The 20,804-nt window shown below is 39.5% G+C and overlaps 4 protein-coding genes across 5 annotated transcripts; 2 read left to right on the forward strand and 2 right to left on the reverse strand.

Annotated features, from left to right (window-relative positions):
- The first annotated feature begins 4,642 nt into the window (after nt 1-4,642).
- LOC101890940 (tubulin glycylase 3A) lies at nt 4,643-9,931 on the forward strand. The gene is made up of 3 exons (XM_005182526.3): nt 4,643-6,333; nt 8,070-8,585; nt 8,768-9,931. Exons 1-3 carry the CDS (start codon nt 4,749-4,751, stop codon nt 9,754-9,756), a joined length of 3,090 nt encoding a protein of 1,029 aa, XP_005182583.1. The 5' UTR covers nt 4,643-4,748; the 3' UTR covers nt 9,757-9,931.
- On the reverse strand, nt 9,890-13,272 carry LOC101889693 (tubulin glycylase 3B). Of its 2 annotated transcripts, XM_059125257.1 has the most exons (4): nt 13,135-13,272; nt 10,898-12,074; nt 10,070-10,827; nt 9,890-10,010 (listed from the first exon to the last, which is right to left on the reverse strand). In XM_059125257.1, the coding sequence occupies exons 2-4, from the start codon at nt 11,952-11,954 to the stop codon at nt 9,891-9,893; spliced, it is 1,935 nt and encodes a 644-aa protein (XP_058981240.1). In that variant the 5' UTR covers nt 11,955-12,074; nt 13,135-13,272; the 3' UTR covers nt 9,890. The 2 variants fall into 2 exon arrangements, with proteins under 2 accessions (XP_058981240.1, XP_019891979.1); XM_020036420.2 differs by lacking the exon at nt 13,135-13,272 and having other exon boundaries at nt 10,898-12,191.
- A 54-nt stretch (nt 13,273-13,326) lies between these two features.
- On the reverse strand, nt 13,327-17,757 carry LOC101889979 (eukaryotic translation elongation factor 2). Its single transcript, XM_005182520.4, has 6 exons — nt 17,601-17,757; nt 17,059-17,172; nt 16,858-16,958; nt 16,245-16,772; nt 14,903-15,599; nt 13,327-14,707 (listed from the first exon to the last, which is right to left on the reverse strand). The coding sequence occupies exons 1-6, from the start codon at nt 17,601-17,603 to the stop codon at nt 13,616-13,618; spliced, it is 2,535 nt and encodes an 844-aa protein (XP_005182577.1). The 5' UTR covers nt 17,604-17,757; the 3' UTR covers nt 13,327-13,615.
- Nucleotides 17,758-19,260: 1,503 nt separating this feature from the next.
- Nucleotides 19,261-20,766, forward strand: LOC101890142 (hypothetical protein). The gene is made up of 2 exons (XM_059125217.1): nt 19,261-19,698; nt 19,756-20,766. Exons 1-2 carry the CDS (start codon nt 19,326-19,328, stop codon nt 20,670-20,672), a joined length of 1,290 nt encoding a protein of 429 aa, XP_058981200.1. The 5' UTR covers nt 19,261-19,325; the 3' UTR covers nt 20,673-20,766.
- Nucleotides 20,767-20,804: the final 38 nt, after the last annotated feature.

A 20,804-nucleotide genomic window follows, 5' to 3' on the forward strand; every position in this document is an offset into this window, starting at 1 on the left:
ATGATATAATTAGATGGTATATAAATGATATAAGTGCCAATATCTTATCGGCTATTTTAGTGTTACAATATAGGTCTAAGCAGCTAGATTTTGCTATATAATTATATTTGTTAATTATTTAAAAATAGTTTTTAACTAAAAAAAAACAAACAATAAAAATTAAAAGGCCGACAAACAATCATTGCTTAACTAAGGCTACAATAATTTAAAAATGAAATTTAGAATTTTTTCAAAGTTTGATTGGGGAGATAGGAGAAGCTCCCCTCCCTTTCCTCTTCGATAAAATATTAGTCAATTTTATGCAATATAAATTTAATAAAAATAAAATAAATTAAAAAAATAATTTTTTCTGAAATTTTTGAATTCTTTATAAGTTAAAGAAAAAAACTTTCAAAACATGATCTAAAATCCTTCTTTTATTTTTTACAATTTCCAATGAGCCCTCCTAATTTTACAACACAATTTCTGTTTTAGTAAATTACAATCACTCATGTAGCTTTGTATCTGAATAAATACATATGTACGTATGTATGTATGCTCTGCGATGAGTATGTCTTTTCCCAAATCTGTCGAATATTTATGCATTTGGTGGAAAATAAGTAAACGATGAAGCTAATTGCAAACAAATAGATCTGGGCATAGACGTACATTCGAATTGGCCTGCCTGTTGCATCCAACCATAAATTAATGAGCTTGTTGATTGTTGCAACGCGTTGTTGTTGTTGTCGTTGGTGTTCTGATGAAGTAGACACACACACACACTTTTACCATATTCTGACGTCATTTTTGAATGATCCAGAATCAAGGGAGATAGTGGGCATCGGCAGAAATATTAATGGTATAGTGATAACCAAATAATGGAAGAATGAAAGCGTAAAATAAAATCAACTTCGGATCGAAGTCAACCTCTCTCAATTTTTTATTATGCTCTACAACGTGATATGTTGGATAAATTATAAGTTTATAAGTTGTTTTGTATTAATCTTCATATCTCGCAAAGGTGAGGCACCTCGCTTGTATCCAGATCTTGACGAAATTTTACATCTCTTACTGATGAGATGAGAACAGACAGTAAAATTCATGGACTAGAGAGAGGTCAACAGGAATAGGACTAAAGAAAAGAAACCCGGCAAAAATAAAAGTATCGGCATTGAATATTCCAACGCAGAGCACTAATTTGCTCGTTTTCACTCTCATGCAAAGGCTTATCGCGATTGCTCGAAGAGAGGAAGATTTATACGGAATTTACTCGTCACTCCTTTGGTTTTGTATGGAAGCGATCCTTAGTCACACCTGTTCGAAAAATTAGAGTGGGAGCCGAATCGCACGAAATAGAGTAAAAATTTGCTCTAGGAGTGAAATCGAGTGAAAACAAGTAAAAAAGCAACTAAGGTCGGCCGGGCCGAACTTTTAATACCCTCCACCAATTGGAAGGAACTTCAAAAATTTTCAAAGAACTTCCGGAAGCTACCACTTAAATGAAAACTGTTATATGAAGACTATAGGAAGACGTGGACCTGCTTATGAATTTTTTGTCATGGGCTATAGTACCCATTACGAACTTCAAATACCAAATTTGAAACAATTCTGGTGAATATTGTCGCAAAAATCATCAAATTACCGAATATCGGGATGTACCGTTATTTGGGGGATATACGAAAGTAGGTTCACGAATACGAATTTTATTGTCATAGGCTGAAGTACCCATTACGAACTTTAAATAAGAAATTTGTTACAAGTCTGGTGAACAATGTAGCACAAATCATAAAAATACCGAGTATTGTACATGTACCTACATACAAACATTTTTGTCATAGGCTGTAGCACCCACTACGAACTTCAAATACGAAATTTGAAATAATTCCGGTAAATAATGTCGCTAAAATCATAAAAATGCCGAATATCGGGAGGTATCGTTTATAGGGGTTATATGAAAACGTGAACCTGCATACGAAATTTTTTTCTATAGGTTGTAGTAACCATTAAGATCTCCCAGTACAAAATTTGAAATGATTCCGATGAATAATGTTGCTGAAATCAAAAAAAAATACCGAATATCTGGAGCTACCGTTATATGGGGCCTATACAAAGAAGTGGACCTGTATACAAAAATGTTTATCATAGGCTGTAGTACCCATTGCGAACTTCAAATATGAAATTTTAAATAATTCCGGTAAAAAAAGGCCGCTAAAATCATGAAAATACCGAATATCGGGAAGTACCGTTTTATAGGGGCTATATGAAGACGTGTACCAACATGGCCCATTTAAGAACTTAACCTGCCCACTGGTAAACTATGCATGTATGCACAATTTTAGCCTTCTATCTCAATTCGTTCGAAAGATAACGTGATTACAACAGACACACTGGCGGTATATGCGGGCTATACGATAACGTTAACCTTCTCAAAATACGGAATATCTGGTGATACTGTTATAATATCTGGTGATACTATACGAAAACCAGGATCGCCTTCGAATAATATTGCGATTACAACAGAAGGACTCAGAATTATACGGTCATAAAAAATATGACACGTTTATTTTGAGGATTAATGAACGTAATGACGGAATGGAAACGATCGAGTACGTGATGTATACATAATAGACCTGGAGATCTCCGAGTGTAAAAAGGTACCTTATGTTTTTAGATCTACAGACATAGAAATTAACAATCTTGGATATCATCCACCATGTTTAACAGGAATAGCAACAGGATAGTATGACCTCCATCTAAAATTAAAGCAGATCGCCACCGTTTCCAATCTGTAATTGGAAGCAAAATAGGTGAAACAAATCACCAAGCGTAACTTGTGCGAGCATCTACCTTCCCTACCTAACAATTTACATCACATTACCTGGTACCTCTGGTGCGTATGAGCTATTACCCTAAACATACATCATTATTATTACTCATACGTCACCTACATTTTTTTGTGAAACACACAGCCACATGTCATGTTCTTTCTTGTGCTGACAATAAATGTTCTTGTCCTAACCAAAGACAACTTTCAAGGCTTCCGTCAAAAGTTATTCTTGGCTTAAATACCAGCCAGCCAACAACTTCTCATAAACTGCCAATGGCACGCAAATTGTTTGTTCTTCTATTCTTTGCTCTTCTTTGAAATGAAAGCAAAAGCGTCAAAGTGCAATTAATAAAGGAGAAGACAGCGTTCGCAACCACACACACACACAAACGAAAAATCCATTATTCACTTTAATTCGTTTCAATGAAAGCTTAATGCCGCCAGAAGACTATCGCAACAATGGAAAAATTAAGCAATAATTAGGTTGCGAAAAAAAAGCGGAGAAAAATAGAGGAAAAATTGCAACAACTTTTATGCACTCTTCTATGGCACAAAAAAATGTAAAGGCATTCGCGTGCATAAATCTTTGGCAAAGTTTTTCTTATTGGTCGGATTGCCAATGGGCTTCGACGATGTGGAACTTTGCCGTTTTCCATACACTTTGATTATTTCACAAAATCAGATGATAATCACGAGTTTGGTTCTTATTCTCATTTCATGTTTAACATGGCAGCCAACAACATTATTCCCTTACACAAATAATCCGGCGGCACCCACACAGATGTAGAAGGGTTGTCTGTTATTAGGATGCAACGAAACTTAAGGGAAGTTTGAAAAGGCCGGGCTAATTGATTGTAAGTCTATATGGGTTGCTATCCCGAAAAACTAATTCCGGTTTGGACATATATCAGGCATGGACTTTTTCGTGTGTGTGAGAAGAGAAAGAACAACCTTATTCTTTGGATGTAGTTTCAATTCTGTTTTTATTATGAAATATTTTTCTTACGTACTACTGAAACTAATCTAACTTAACCTAGTCGCAGCCACACAATTGTTCTTATCTATTCTAATATTGAATGGAGAATATTGCAGGGCTGCTTGACATATCATTCAAGTGGTCTTGTGCATCTACTGAACGCATCAATATCTGTGCTTGTGGGTCATAACCTTGATTATCTCACACATTATCGTATGCGTCAGCGCACAAGATCACTGAATTCTTCACATGTGATATTTTATGGCGGCTGGGAAATATTTAATTTTAGAACATTTATTTTTTATTGCTACATTTCCCAGCGCCTCAATCGCACTCAAAAGTATGTACAAAGTATTTTGTACATCGTGGGTTAGCATAGGTGTTCTCATGCTACCCCTTGGTGTGTAAGTAGTTTTTGCACAAAAGTAGGAACATTTTATTTTTGAAAAACGTTAAGGTCCTTTTCCTCTATGATGATAGGAATGCGAAAGAAAACAGCATTTTAAATGACCCAAGGGTAGGTGTGGCCCAAAAATGTCCATAATTGTGAAAAATGTAAATCAGGATAAAAATCCTCCTGAAAATGATCACATCTATGCTACACCCTCATATACACCAGCACTAAACCTTTATAGCTTTCCTTTTGGGCCGTTTTATAAGACTTTGATTTTTTATGTTTACAATTATTTACTTAGCACACACAAAGACAAACACTAAGAGTATACCAACAGCAACAATAACAACAACAGCAACAACTGCTGGCAGCAGTAACAAAACTAAACCGAATGAAAGCTAGCTTTGAAAGTAAAACGAATTGGTAAATTTATTGAATTAGTTATCTGTACAACGTTTGCCTGTTCGTTACGCGAACGCGAATAAATTGCAGTTTCGCGGAACTGCTGCGCTGCGTGTTACTGTGGGAGCGTGTGCGTGTGTGTGTGTTTGCGTTTGTGTGTGACAGTGAATATGTTAAAGACAGTCATTGAACAGCCATCATCATTAGAACATAAAACAAATGTTGAGGTAGTCTTGCAAGTGGAAGTCAATAAAGAAGTCACCAACAGCAATTCGGAAGTTAGCAAAAGTGGAACAGCACAGGAAAACGAAAACGAAAATGCCGAAAAAGAAATCAATTCCCACGTATGCAATGAAAACATTGCTGTTGTTGGTGGTGGTAAAGCGTCGGCAAGAAACCCAAACACTAAACAAATAAAATCAGCCAAACGCGAAAAGTTAACAACAATTTTCAGCGATGAAGCCAACAGCAAATCCATTTCGGGTGTTAAAACTCAACAGGAAGCAGTTCCTAGACTATTTAAGACAAAGTCAGAACGACAATTCAATCACAAACATAACGAAATTTTGGTAACAGATGCCATACGTAAACTGACCAAGAAATCGGTGACCACCATAAAAGATAAACAACAGACGCCCAATGATGCCACACCGATTACCTCCAATGGCAGTGTCATCATCGATAAGCAAGTGTCGGTGTCGGGGCCATTCAAAAAAGTCAAGTGCATCTACACCATACTCAACAATGATCAGATCAATACGCTGCGCCGCCATGCCCAAGATGCGGTTAAACAGAATAAAATCTTTACCATACGGGGCAACTATAATTCGGTGCGCCATGCCTTGAAAACTCGTGGCTGGGTGGAAAAACTCGAATATCATCGGAAATCTGTATTCGTGCCAAGCACCCAGATCAATCCATGTGATTTGTCGCAGGTTCTACCAAAAAGAAGAACGGGAGAAACTCAGCGACAATTCATAGCCAAGGTGGAACGAAATATTATGTCACGCTACATTGAACATGTACCGTGTGACCTGCTATGGACGCCACACAAGGAGAAGGCCGACTATGTGGAACAGTCAAAGAATCCCAACATGCTAATCAATAAATTCAACCGTGCCCCCTTTACCAACAAGGAGAATCTGAATAGCTTTCTAAGGGACATTGCCGCCTTCTACGAAGAAGGTGTGGCAGAAAGTCGTTTTCCACGTTGCTACAATGTCTGGTCACCGGAGGAGCTGGGCGAGTTTATAGAACATTTCAAGCTCACCGCCTGCATAGCATTTGTTCGCTGGCTGGTGGAAAGATATCAGGCGGGTGGTTTTGATGTTGTTTTTTCGGCCACCGGCAAGGTGCCATTCACCTGCATTGAATTCGCCTACAAACGCTGTCATGAGTACCTCGACGCATGCCAACACAATGACATAGACTCCGAAGATCCCAATATTTGGGAGCATGACTGGGATGCATTTCTCAATCATCACTATCAACTAACTCATGAGGGATTTAAAATACTTGCCGATCCGCAGAAAATTATGGAGAATATAATTATAAAAGGTGCCCAGATATTGGACAGCATTGTACCCTTTTGGCCACAATACTCAATAGATGGTTATCAGAATTTGTGGATAATAAAACCGGCCAATAAATGCCGTGGACGGGGCATAATGCTGAGCAATAATCTGAAGAAAATCGTTAACATTGTTAATCCACCAATTGCCTCCAAAAGTCGTTATGTCGTGCAAAAGTATATGGGTAAGTTAAAGATTTTCAACTTTTTTTTCCAAAATACATACAGGGTGAGATGATAAAACTGCAAACAACTTCAGGCTGGTGTCATTTCTAAGCCACTCGTCCGACAGCTTTTGAAATTATTCCAGTGACAGCTCATTATATTGTTTACAAGCGCACAAAAGCATTTTGGTGAGAAAATTCCAGAAAAAAAGTTATTCGTGATGGAATTCAAGCGTGATAGTGTGATTTCTTTATAATCGGCTGGAAAACCACAAGTGGCTATCGTTAGAGAACTCCAGCATTTTAATGTGAATAAATCGTGTGTGTCTCGTACCATCGAAGAAACCAGCAACATCAGTAGAAATGGTTCGGAAAGTAAAGAAGCGACTTGACCGAAACCCGCGTCGCAGTGGCCGAAAAAAAAGCTTGTGAGCTGAACATATGAGCTCGGGATAAAGCCATTGAAATTCTAAAAAGTGCAAGAACTTACACCGCAACAGAAATAAAATAGACTCGAAAGAGCTAAAGAGTTGCTTCGCTGGGCCGAAAGTGGTAACTGCCGAATTTGGTTTTCTCCGATGAGAAAATATTCCTTGTCTAGCAGTTTGTAAACAAGCAAAATTATCGTGTTTACTTGCCAAAGAGGTCAACTGAAAATTTGTGCACCTTCGGTTGGCCACCAGAACTCAAGCGCCGGCCATGGTGATGGTGTGGGCCGCCATAACAGCCGATGGTCGCACTCCGCTCATATTAATTGACTATGGCATCAGAATAATATTATCGCGAAAATATTCTGGAGGGTGTATTAAAGCCTTGGGCACGCAAACATTTAGGCCGCAGACCTTGGACATTTCAACAGGACTCAGCACCATCGCACTCTGCACGCGCCACCTAAGAATGGCCACCAAAATCTCCGGATATCAATCCGTTGGACTATTGTTTCTGGAGTATTTTGGAAAGCAAGGCTGGCACTAAAAAATACCAAAGTGTCGATCACCTCAAGCAAGCGCTTCGCCGGGAATGGGCCAAAATACCGAAGAGCAACATTCGGGCAGCGTGTGACGGTTTCATTGGCCGTTTGAAGGCCACAATTCGTGCCAATGATGAATAATCCGAACAAATCTAAACTTATTCTAAAATTTGAAGCTATTTCCGAAATTTTTTGCATTAATTCAACAAAAAATTTAAAAAAAAATGTAAAAATTATGGCGCTTGACTTTGTTGTAGTTTTTTTATCTCACCCTGTATATTACCAATCAGCTAGAGTGATCGAAAAATCAGAAGGCTTAATCACATCATACATGTCTACATTTTTCCCAATTCCAATGCATTCATAACTTGAGAGAATCCCTTACCCCTTGAAAATACTTATATAAAAACTTTCCAGGACAACATAGCATGATAAAGGATGTTGACAGACAAAACAAAAACTAGTACAAAAAATCACAAGAATAAACGAAAGACCTAGTTATTATTATTGCTGAGACATTGAATGCCACGAACGTTCTCTTTTAGCTCAACGTGACATCTTCATACGTCACACATAACAACCTAGCACAACAAACTTAACAACAATCCACCACCGCCAACACCATTTTTCAGAGACATGCAACATATAAATTTCAACAACAGGTGGTTGGCGGAGGTTGCACGCAAACATTAACAGAAATGTTCTTGGCACATGGGTCTCATGCGCAGGTCAACACTCTTTCATTATTAATGCTCTTCTCTTTTTCTCTCGCTCTCTCCCTTTGCAGAACGTCCTTTGATTATACACCAAACAAAATTCGACATACGTCAATGGTTTCTCATCTCCAGCATTAACCCTTTAATGATCTGGATGTACAAGGAATGCTATTTACGCTTCAGTTCACAAGAATACACGCTAACCAACCACCACGAGTCGGTGCACTTGACCAATCATGCCATACAAAAGAAGTACACCAACAATGGCAAACGTGACAAACGTTTGCCCAGCGAAAATATGTGGGACTCGTATTCATTTCAAGCCTACTTGCGACAAATCGGAAAACAAGAAGTTTGGTTGGAACGCATATATCCTGGCATGCGTAAGGCCATTGTGGCAGCCATTCTGGTGTCACAAGATCACATGGAACGTACACCGAACACATTTGAACTGTTCGGAGCGGATTTTATGATTTGTGAAAACTTTTATCCGTGGTTAATTGAAATTAATTCAAATCCGGATTTGGGAGCAACAACAAGTGTTACGGCTCGCATGTGCCCCCAGTGTTTGGAGGATGTTATAAAAGGTAGGCAATAATCGATTTAAATATGCAATAAGACTTTTCGAGCTAGAGGTCATGTTCTCATTTTTTATTTATTATTAATTGCAGTTTCATTGATAATCTATAAAAAAAAAAAAACAATATTATTTATTAAATTTGGGCACCCAACTAAGTCTCTTCTCTTATCCGTTTGAATTTATTTCCAGTTGTTATCGATCGTCGAAATGATTTCAAAGCCGATGTGGGAAATTTCGAATTAATCTACCGTCAAGTAATACCACCCACCCCGGCCTACATGGGACTCAATCTGATTGTTAAGGGTAGACAGATTTCAAATCGTGGTGGTGGTGGTGGTCACCATCACAATAGCTATGGTTATCATCGCAAGGAAAAGTCACTGCAAACAAGTCAAATTTATAAGCAGCGCACCACATTGGCCCTGTCAAATGTCTCACAGACACACAACAACAAGCCAGCTATGCCAGCCTTCAATGCCACCGAATACATCGAAAAATGTCTCAATGTTGAGATGGCAAATAGTCCACGTAGTACGAGTGTTCCCAGTTTGATAGGCCTAACAACGACGGATAGAAAACTATTACCACCCACCACTCCAGCTACAACGGATAGTAGAAGTAAATCCTTTGTAAGTCTAGCTACTGGCACAGTAAAGCGTATGCCATCGACAAAAACTCCTGCCATCGCTAATCCCATATGTGATGTTTATTCAACGCTGAAAAGACATCGCAGTTGTGGTCCCAGGCTCAATACCCATTGTGGAGCCAACACGAATACCTGTAAAGATTTACAAAAATCCAAATTCTTTGTGGCGAGCTATAATCAACAAAAAGCCATTAATTCATCACGCAGTGCTGGACGTTTGAAAAACAATCACTTAGATGCTCCCTCGCTGAGCATTAGCAAGTCGGCAGACAACATCAAGGAATTATACAATAGCCCGCTCAAAAATAATGTCAAAATGAATAAAAGCCTTAGTCCTTTATTACCGGCCAGTCGGACGCCAAAGACACGGCTTGAAAGTATTGGCGGTAAGGTAAAGAAACAAGCGGAGCCTAATCCCACCACCATACATGCCATTGGCAGGGGCATAGCCAGTTGGAATACGAAAAGAAAACTTGTAGTTTCCAAAACACATTCAGCAGCTCCCCCCATAGCTATGAAACACGTGGATTAAAATACTGCATCATCCAATGACTTCAGCAGAGATCGATAATTGATTCGTGTAGTTTTAATTTAATGCATTTTATGTAGTTGTGATTATTGTTGTTAAATTGCTTAATGAAAAATAAATATTAAATTGTACTTACCTTATTTGGGCATTGTATATCGCAAGGCTAATGCTTCTTTGGCGTTTGAATGTAATGCATTTCTCACATTATTGGATATATTTATGTTCGATTTTCTACTCTGGATGGGCAAGGATGCGGGCTAGGAAAATCAGATAATAATTAATATTATAAAAAAAACTTTGCAAAAGTCATAAATACCTTTTGTTTGGGTGGCTCTTTGCTTGGTGACTTGGAAGGAGTACAAACTTTCTTTCCCCTTTTAAAAATGTTCAGTTTACATGGCACTTTAGCTCTTGAGTGCAGTTCCATGGCTTTCCCCTGAACATTGAATGCCTCACTTGTGTCTTCTGCCTGTTTAAAGTTATAGCTTATTTCGTAAACTTTCTGAAAGTGTCCCGTCGAAGCTCTCTTATTGCGTGACAAGTCTACCACAACTTTTATACAATCCTCCATAACCATGGGACAAATTCGTGCTGTTACTTCCGTCGAGGCCGACAAATCTGGTGTCGAGTTTATTTCTATCAAAATGGGAGTGCATTCATTGTCGAGCATAAAATCACAGCCATACAATTCGAAACAATTTTCACACAGATTGGTCTCATCCAAACTTGCCAGGACCACAGCTATAAGGTTTTCCCGGAACCCTGCATACACTTTACTCTCCCAAACTTCCTCGGGTTTATTTTGTCCTTTTAAATAGACCTTAAATTGCTCCAAACACCACATGTTATTCTTGGGTAATCGTGGGTCTCTTGAGGTTTTATTTTTGTATTTCTTTTGCACGGAATTGTTAGTTAAATGTACGGATTCTCGTAGATCATCAATGCAATACTCTTGGGAGCTGAAGCGCAGATAACAGTCGCGATAAAGCCATATCTCTATTTTCGAGTCTCGTATGACCAGCAACATGTATTGTCTTATATCGAATTTGGTATTGTAGATGAGTAAAGGTTGTTCTGAAAGAAATAATAGAAAATCGAACTTACATCTCCATTGATGCGATCTTCCGCGAAAATAATAACTTACCAATGTATTTTTGTACTATATAACGGCGATTCAGATGGCTTGCAGCCCAACGCAGTATGTCCTCCAAATTATTGCGTATTACGATACCCAAGCCTCGACTTTGATAGCCTGGTTTCAAAATCCATAAATTTTTCATTCCATCCCATTTATAATCTGGATGTTTATCTTCAATAGATCTCAACATAACATCCGCTGTGCGCACACATGTCATTAGCTCGCGATAGTTCCACTTGATTTGCTTTGCGTTATTAATTACTTGATTAGAGTTTGTCAAGAAGTCTTGCCAATCCTTCTCGCTTGGTGGTTTATCTGCTTGGCTTAACCCATCAACATTTTCACATTCATCAATATGACATTGTATCTGCTCCAGAGCAAAGTTAACCGTTTGGGGGGAAATGACACCATTCTCAAAGTCAATAATCAGTTCTGGATCATCTTTGTTTTTAATCAGATATCTCAGAAAACTTCGGCACTGAGTTAGTTGAAAATCTTTAACAAATTCCATTTGTTCCTCTTCATTATCGCCCAGACGAAAGAAGCGGGGATACAACATGCCAACCCCACCTTCTTGGCCATACCACAGCTTTGCTTGCTCTGCACAACTAATTAGTCCCACTTTGGTGGAAAAATCAAATCCCTGGCCACGTCGGACTCGATTGCGATAGGGTTTCACATCTCCATACAAATCTCTTTGAGCCTTTGGTTGCCATACAAAAAATGGCGGAAAATGATTGATTATTTTACTAATGGCCACCGTCTCGTATTCATTGCCGCGTTTGGCATGCTGCAAAAGGATGTCCAGGGGCAAATTTTGCAATTTGGCATAACGATTTGGTGTGAGCCTTTCCAACCAGCCTCTTTTTAGCAGGGCTCGTCGTATCGTATTGTAATTTCCATAGATTGTAAATATTCGACGATTCTTATAGGCTTCTATGACTTTGGCACGATAAATGCCAGCTAAGGTTTTGGCCTGAAGAGCAGCTGCATCTGACTTTTCCGACTGTCCTATGACCTTTGTTATTTGAAACGGAGATGGTATGTAGGCCACTAAAGACATGTTAGCCCGGAAGATGCTTTTTTTTATTTTCGTAAAGGCTTGTTGAGCGACCTATAATCCTTGTCTCTTGATGTTCTTCAATCTGCTTCACTCACAAAGAATTGATTTTTTGATAAATTTCTGTAACGTTAAATAGGTAAAAAGAGAATTTTGAATACACTATGGCCAGAAATGAATTGAAAAAGTTAAAAACTGCAAATTTTGAAGATATCACCAAAATTGTTGATTTATTTATAAAAAAAAATATGTGAATTGTCAGTTTTGTTTCGAAAAAATTAAAATAAAAAATATATATAAATTATTTTCCGATAGTCAAGTGTTTTAAATTAAGAGAAATGTACAACGGGATGATGTACCTGCTCAATTAGTTTGAAACGCTTGCATCTTTGTACAATAAGCCTACACCTTCTTTGAGTTCATAATAAATAACATTGCAGCACAATTTGGGTCGTTTGGGCTTTTTTATAAGTTAGGGGTATGTGTAATAAATACTTCTACGCCAAAAGCTTTTTTTAAAAAGAGCTTTTGCCATTTATTTTATTTTGGATTTTGTGTGTGGTTATTGTACAAAAAATAAGAAAATAAGAATAAAATAAATTAAAACTTTTGGAAATGACTTTGGAAAATATTCAGCCTTGTTACAGTTGTCACTACAGTTGAACGACACGTCTCGAAATCGTTGCTGTAGTTGCTACTTTTCGGTATCACTGAAAATTGTAAAGAGATCGCTACTTCTGCAATCTAGTACAAAATCGGTTTTAATTTTTGTAGTAGATTTTAGTTCATTTTTGTAAACAGTCGCAAACCTTTTTCCGCATTGAAACAACAAGTAATTTCAAAGACGACAACGCCAACAGGTAATAGGGCTATTGTAACGGATTTCAACAACAAAGGCTAACCTTTCCAGCAAAATCTTTTCTCATAATAAACAGGAGGAAGTGATACTGAATTGGGCTGACTTCCAGTTATTTGCATGCCAAATTTCATCAAAATGCTTCTATACAAAATGTATGAAGTATTCAGTTTTTCAACGCAATACACAATCAAAATTGTTGCGAGGCGATGTCGTGGACAATGCATCAGTCCCTACATTATTTAGAAACATTTTGGAAGTCAACCCTTTTTAATACTTTCAATCCTACTATATTCATTACATACAAATAAATTTGAAAAAATGTACCTGGACCAAGAGTAAATGGTTCCTTTTCTTCAGATTCCAAATCCTTGAAAATCATGATGTGTTGAACAACATCATCCTCGAGTGAACTTTTACATTGGAAAACTCACGTCTTCCACTTTCAGACAAATTCCAATTTCCAAACTTATTCTTTGTTGTTGATTTCTTAAATACTAATAATAAGCAAAAAACAAGTTTATTTTGTTCTTTTTTTAGAGTACATTAATTATCATGTAATTTTATTTTATTTAATATTTTTGTATTTTTCTTCTCTATAATTTCATTTTTTGCTGTTATAACGTGTCTGCTGCTGTCGGTTTTTGTTGTTATGCGTGTGCTATGTTTTTGTTTTATTTAGAAGCTTGGTTTCATTTGTGGCTGCAGCTGCTGTTAGATCCATGATCGAACAGTTAACGACAAGAGCATAGAATTCTCGTAGGTGTTGTTGGGGAATTGGTGGTGATGGTGGTACACGTTAAACTTTTTACAATTTGTCGAGGTATTGGGAGAGATCGGGGAGACCTTCCTTGAGACCCTTACGTTTACGGATGTCTTGGACAATGTTGTAGGGTTTGCTGTTGAGTTCGGATGGGTCACCGGGCAACACTTGCCAGTGATCGAACACACATTGTGGGAAAGCTTGACCACCGGTGTTGGAACGCAAGTCAGCGGTGAAACCGAAGGATTCGTTGACAGGCAAGTAGGCCTTGACGACGAACATGGGTGTGCCGACAACTTGGGATTCTTCAAAGACATGACCACGACGTCTGTTCAATACACCATAGATACCACCGACGGCAACTTCGGGACATTGGATTTCACACAAGTAGACGGGTTCCATGAGACGTGGGGAAGCGGTAATGGCCGAAGCGTACAAGCAACGACGAGTGGTTGGAATGATTTGGCCACCACCACGATGGATGGCGTCAGCGTGAAGGGTCACATCATAAATGTTGAAACGAACACCACGCATGTTTTCATCAGCCATGATACCTTCCTTGGTGGCCCATTGGAAACCAGCAACGACGGAATCCTTGATTTCGTTCAAGTATTGTACGGATTTGGTACAATCCAAGATGAAGTTGGGACCAGTACCGTCGGGACCGAAGCACCAGATCTTACGGGCTTCAGTTACATCGTAATCGTATTTCTCAGCCAAATAACGGGCACGGATCTTGAAATCGTCCTTGGAGCTGACATCACCGTTATCAATGTCTTCGGGCAAACCATCAGGCATGGGCAAGGCCTTCATGACCAAACGGTTGTGCTTGTTGGGTGACTTGGAGAGGCACATTTGGTTGGATTCTTCGAAGACGGTTTCACGGTACGACACAACGGGGTCGGATTTCTTCAAAGGAATGCAAGCGTGATCTTCTTCCAAATCCTTCAAGCAAATTTCCAAATGCAATTCACCGGCACCAGCAATGATGTGTTCACCGGATTCTTCAATGATACATTGGACCATAGGATCGGATTTGGCCAAACGCTTAAGACCTTCAACCAATTTGGGCAAATCAGCGGGGTTCTTGGGTTCAACAGCAACACGCACGACGGGTGAGACAGAGAACTTCATGACCTATATAAAATGAGAGTAATATCGAAGAAAAAAACCATCAGAAATCATGTCAACAAAAATGGTCAAGACAAAGGCTTATTGAAGAAATCAGTTAACGTTTTTCGTTCAATGTTTGTAAATCTGTACAGGTCTGTGTTAAATATCATCACAAAGACTACCGAATATATGGGTCATGCAGATACACTCCTAGCTTACCTTCATGTTGTGAGCATCCTTGAAGGTGGTGATGGTACCGGTCTTAACCAAGAACTGATCAACACCGACCAAACCGCAAATGTTACCAGAGGGAACATCTTCGATGGCTTCGACGTAACGACCCATCATGAGGATGGTACGTTGGATGGCCTTTTCGTACAAATCTTCCTTCTTGCCGGGGACATAGTTGGGGCCCATGATACGGCATTTTTGGCCAGTGGCAACTTTACCGGAGAATACACGACCGAAGGCGTAGAAACGACCCTTGTCGGAGGTGGGTACCATCTTGGAGATGTACATCATCAATGGACCATCGGGATCGCAGTTCTTAACAGCGATGGCGGCCTCATCGTCTTGAGGACCTTCGTACAACATCTCCATACGGTATTTTTGGGCGACGACGGGAGAAGGCAAGTGAATGGCAATCATCTGAAGCAAAGCTTCACCAGCAGGCAACCAGGTACGCATAACGACCTTCAACAAGGCTTTGCCATCCTTGTCCTTATCTTCGTGCTTCAAGGTAACACCGATCTTTTCCAACAAGGTTGGGATTTCTTCCTTCTTGTAGTTCATGATGGCATCGAACACCTTGTAGATGGGGTCGAGGATGTACATACAGAAAGAACGCTTGTTGTCAGCTTCCTTTTGCTTTTGCCATTTCTTGGTCTTGGCGTTGAAGAAGTTTTCACCCCAGAGTCTGTGGAAATACACAAAGAAATGCAATGGCCGATAAGGATATGTAAAAATATGAAAAAATCTCAGACAACACCAAGTTATACATATATCGATGGGTGTAATGCCAATTCTTCAGCGTAAACGGATTTGACATTGGGAAAGAGGTCACCGCTCAGCGTTGTGAATCAACATTTACTAGAAGCTAATTTTTACTACCTAAAGCAATAGCAGAAATCCACTTCATTTTTAATCTGCTTTTATATGCACTTGTCGCTCAGTCCTCAAGCTGAGAAATCCAAATATTGAAATTCCCATCTTTATGAACAACACGAATTGTGCTAAAAGCAATCAATACACATTACCAAATCACACACTGTTATATGGACTCTTCAGCATAAACGGATTTGACATTAGGAAAGAGGTCACCGTTCAGCGTTATCAAATCCATATTGTGAGAGTGGCCTCATTTGCCAGTCACAAGGACAGCAAAGAAGCCACCTTCAAATTGATCTACTTTTATAGGCACTTGTTGTTCAATCTCCAAGCGGAGAACCCGAAATCGAAATCCTCAACTTTATGAACAACACGATTTGTGCTAAAAGCATAGGATTTTCTACAATTTCTACAAAAATATATATTTATTTAAATTATTGTTTGTTGTACTGACCTGTTCATTAGCTTAACGACATCGATCTTGAATTTCTCGGCGTACATTTCAGAGAATTGTTTGAGGGTAAAGGCCCAACCGTGCAAGCCAGAACCGAAACCGACGGAACCCTTGGAGGGATCGACGCGTACTTCACCCATTGGGCCACCATCGTCGTTGTATGTGGCAATAATGACGTTCACGTTTTCAACAATACGTTGGAAAGTTTGGTACAATTCTTCAGCATCCAATTGCAATTCCAACAAAGCACGGTCCATCTTGTTCATGAACAAAATGGGCTTGATACGTTCAGCAATAGCTTGACGCAAGACAGTTTCAGTTTGGACACACACACCAGAGACACAATCGACGACGACCAAGGCACCGTCAGTTACACGAAGAGCAGCAGTGACTTCAGAGGAGAAATCAACGTGACCGGGGGAATCGATCAAATTGATCAAGAAACCCTTGCTGTCCTTCTCACGCAAATCGGGATTGGTGATGAAGACCAAATCCTTATCTTCAACTTCGAAGTACATAGAGATGGCACTGCAAAACAAAATCAAAACAACCCAAAAAGTGAGGTTATGTTAAATCCGACCAATGCAAAGCATGTTGATTTAGCTATCCTTACGTTGACTTGATGGTGATGCAACGTTCCTGTTCATCCTTACGGGTATCGGTGAAACGAGTTTCACCAGCCTTGGCACCAGCAATAATACCAGCTTTGGAAACCTACCAACAACAAAAACTCCATGATTAGAACACTTTGTCCCAAGGGGCGTGGCTAACAATTTACATATATATATAGATCGTATTGATCTAAAACACTTACCAAGGAATCGGTCAAGGTGGATTTACCATGATCGACGTGAGCAATAACGGACATGTTACGGATGTTCCGCTTCTTGTCCATAAGCTCACGGATTTCATCGACGGTGAAGTTGACCTATGAACCATAAAGAAATACAAATCGTTATATCAAAGATGAACGTAAAATATTTTCACGGGAGACAAATAAGGAAATCCTAGGCAACTTCCAAGGCCACATTTTCATTTCGTTTTTTCCTTTGTGGAAACATTCCACGTCATATCGTCTTCTCTTCGCCTCGTTGTCGTTGATTGGATGGCAGCCATGATTGTGGTGGTGACCCCCACGAAGATGAAACGAAGAGACACAAAAAACGAAGCCATCACACACATTCACCTATACTGACATCATCAACGACGACTACGACGTCTCCAAAGGAATTTCACAACTTTAATTTCAACATTTTTCCGAAAAATTTTCACATCACTACGAAATATTTGTGTTTTTGGAATATTTGTTGCCTTTTTCTTGCGATTTTAAACGTTTTGATAATTATTTTCACGTACCATTTTGGATGTTTACTGATTTTTCCTGACCAACTTAAAAAAGTACCACACGCCTGCAATGAGACGTTGCGAGAAAAAGAAAGACCGAGCGACACTCACCACGGCGGCACCAAGAGGAGTGGTGAATTTCTTCTTCGACAGCAATGCAAAAAGTGGTATCAAATTTAGGGTTGTATTTGCACTGAATTCACCACCGTGTCCTGTTTGTTGGACGTATGACAGGAAAGTGAATAGACATCGAGGCCTTGAAGGTGCATATTTGGTCTGTTCTAGAACTGCAAGAATGTAAAATTGTTACTACGACAGCTGATTTTCCCTTTGTGATATAGAAAATAGATTCAAAATTAGAAGATTCTTGCAGGTACTGAACTGATCAATTGTCATCAACTGGCTTCTTTGAAAAAGTACAAATGAGTTTTAGATTGATTTAGTTTCATTTTGCCATTTCCATTCCCTTTCGGCTGGCTTCGTCGTAGGTGAACAAAGGAGTTTTAGGTTAATTTAGTTCGATTTTGGACCTTAGCTCCTTTGGATTTGGATTTAAATTGTCCTATCCATTACTTTTACTTCAAATAAATCCTCTCAAAGTAGGTTAACCGTACAAAAAGTTCTAACGTAAACATGGCATAAAACTCCTTTATTCCGCTACGAAGAAGACAGGCTTGGACATAAGCCAATCAAAGAAGCGTTTTATGTATTCTCACCCTGATATAATTTTTGTTATTGTCTTTCTACAGTTCGTCGCCGTTTACAACAGATGCGCCGCCGCCGAAAAATCGTTTCGCTTCGTTGTCTGTCCCTGACTGTATCTTGATTTTTTTAATATGTTGTTTCGTTGGGGACCTCTTTCATTTTTATTTCCCACTCCAAATTTTTCAAAAAGTCTAAAAATTATGAATTAAAGATATAAGGCTGGAAATACATAAAGCGCATATTTGGCTGGCTTAAGTCATCGGCTGGCTTCTTCGTAAATGAACAAAGGAGTTTTAGGTTGACCTAGTTCGATTTTGGCCCTAGGCTCCTTTGTTCATTTCCGAAGAAGCCAGCCGATGACTTAAGCCGGCCAAATAAGCGCTTTATGTATTACCAGCTTTAAGCCAGTCAAAAAAGCGTTTTATGTATTCTCACCCTGATATAATTTTTAGTTGTGTTCCAGAACCTGCAAATTAGTACTAATTAGCACTAATTCTGCTACAACGCGTTCCCGTACTCCAAAAACTAGCAAAACTTGCAGCTCTCTCGAGAAAAAAATGGCGCTGAGTGGTGCACATTTCTGCTTGTTTTAGCTACATGAATTTGGCCGAGCAGAAATGTGCATATTGTAAATTTGACATTTAATTGACAGGGCTAACAAGGTTGAAAAATGTATTGATACATTTCAATAAAGAAAATGACCTTTTCAGTAAGGTTTCACCAGTCCGATTTAGGCTGTTTACTTTTGGAATTTTGAATTTTGACATTTTATCGCATTTCTGCTAATTTTCCGTTCCCTTATTTTTTGAGCAAACCTAAATGAGAATGACATTTCGAACTGTTCTCTCTTCTACTAGTTTTACTACTAAAAAAGTACTGGAACACAACTTTTGTTATTGTTGAATTTTGGCGCTGCTGACATAACTACAGCTCGTCGCCGTTTACAACAGATGCGCCGCCGCCGAAAAATCGTTTCGCTTCGTTGTCTGTCCCTGACTGCATCTTAATTTGTTAATATAATAAATATTAAAAATGGACGCAGATGAAAGTGGTGGTAAAAGAGCAAGAGGTCGTGCTCGTGGGACGCGGGCCCGTGGCAGAGGACGTGGCCGTGGTCGCGGCAGGGGTAAAAAGGCGGCTGCCGTTGTTGTGTCTAGTGACGAGGAGGTTTCGTTGGATCAGTCCATTGATGGTGGCTCCGGTGCAGTTGCTGAGGATGGTGACATTTCAACGGGCAGTGGAAATATTCCACTCGAAGCCACAGAGGATGCAGTGATGCACGAATTACCAAAAACCGATTCAGATGCTAACGCAAGTGTACCCACACAAGAAGCTAACAACACTGTGGCTCCAGGCACCCAAGCAGATGTACAAAGTCAACCACAAACCATTGTTCCTCAAACAAGTAAGAATTTCGATATTCAAAACAGAACAAACAATTGATAATTCTTTTCCTCTATAGTTGATATGGAAGCAGATATATCACAATTGGAAGCCCCAACATTCACTACAATATCTAGGGGACCGCCAGAGCCTATGCTGCGCCTCAAGTGGAATCACAAGGTGAATTTAATTGGAGAGAAAGTGTTGAATCCCATGATCCATATCTGTGACCAATGCGACAAGCCAATTCTGCATTATGGTCGCATGATTCCATGCAAACATGTATTTTGTTTGAAATGTGCCCGCACGGAACCGGTAAAGGTTTGTCCACGTTGCAATGACAAAGTTGTACGCGTTGAACAGTCCGGATTGGGTACGGTCTTCATGTGCACACACAGTGGCAGCAGATACGGCAATACTGGATGCAGGAGAACGTATTTATCTCAAAGGGATTTGCAAGCTCATATCAATCATCGGCACGTCTCACAGCCGCCACCACCACCTCCCGCCCCAGTTCCACAGCCAGAAAACAAACAAGAATTGGGGCCACAACGCAAACTTTCTGAATCTTCGGCAGTCGTAACGCCGATTCAAGCACCATCGACTCTCCTCACACAGAGGACACAGATGCGTTCCAGCAGTATTGGAACAATCAATCCACCAGGATCGTTACCTCCCACGAATGCTCAAATTCATTCCTCATTGACCCAAGCTAACTTGGCTCGAATCAATAGCGCAAATGCTCAAGATTGTCACCAAGGAAAAGTAGCCGTTCATCAATCGCTAAAGAAAGCTCCGGGTCAAATAAGCCACCATCAACCATCCGAGACCGTGGCTGATGCTTCGTATTATAGCAGTGTCTTAAACTCATTTGGTAGTTCGGGTTCCGGCGGCGTTGCTACTTCTGGCAACAACACTTCATATGAAACCCCGTCTGGACAGACTAATCAGAACGTCCAGGGATCTTGGCAGCAACAAAACCAGTACTATAGATGAGATGTACAACTACGACCACTAAAACATCTATAAATCCACACCGAACAATGTAATACAATACATTGGATGGATGGAATGTGTTTTCTAAGAAAAACTTGTGGCTATCCACAAAATTATTCTCAAAGTATGCTG

The sequence above is a fragment of the Musca domestica genome, unplaced genomic scaffold, assembly GCF_030504385.1.
Source record: "Musca domestica strain aabys unplaced genomic scaffold, Musca_domestica.polishedcontigs.V.1.1 32, whole genome shotgun sequence".
NCBI classification, from domain to species: domain Eukaryota; kingdom Metazoa; phylum Arthropoda; class Insecta; order Diptera; family Muscidae; genus Musca; species Musca domestica.

Coding starts and splice junctions, on each gene's coding strand:
- LOC101890940 (XM_005182526.3), top strand. CDS start 4,749: ATGTTAAAGACAGTCATTGAACAGCCATCATCATTAGAACATAAAACA. Junction 6,334..8,069: donor TGTCGTGCAAAAGTATATGG/GTAAGTTAAAGA, acceptor CTCCCTTTGCAG/AACGTCCTTTGATTATACAC. Junction 8,586..8,767: donor TTTGGAGGATGTTATAAAAG/GTAGGCAATAAT, acceptor ATTTATTTCCAG/TTGTTATCGATCGTCGAAAT.
- LOC101889693 (XM_059125257.1), bottom strand. CDS start 11,954: ATGTCTTTAGTGGCCTACATACCATCTCCGTTTCAAATAACAAAGGTC. Junction 10,828..10,897: donor TATAGTACAAAAATACATTG/GTAAGTTATTAT, acceptor TATTTCTTTCAG/AACAACCTTTACTCATCTAC. Junction 10,011..10,069: donor AAGAGCCACCCAAACAAAAG/GTATTTATGACT, acceptor TGATTTTCCTAG/CCCGCATCCTTGCCCATCCA.
- LOC101889979 (XM_005182520.4), bottom strand. Junction 16,959..17,058: donor CCACCTTGACCGATTCCTTG/GTAAGTGTTTTA, acceptor TGTTGTTGGTAG/GTTTCCAAAGCTGGTATTAT. Junction 14,708..14,902: donor AGGATGCTCACAACATGAAG/GTAAGCTAGGAG, acceptor CATTTTATATAG/GTCATGAAGTTCTCTGTCTC.
- LOC101890142 (XM_059125217.1), top strand. CDS start 19,326: ATGGACGCAGATGAAAGTGGTGGTAAAAGAGCAAGAGGTCGTGCTCGT. Junction 19,699..19,755: donor AACCATTGTTCCTCAAACAA/GTAAGAATTTCG, acceptor TTTCCTCTATAG/TTGATATGGAAGCAGATATA.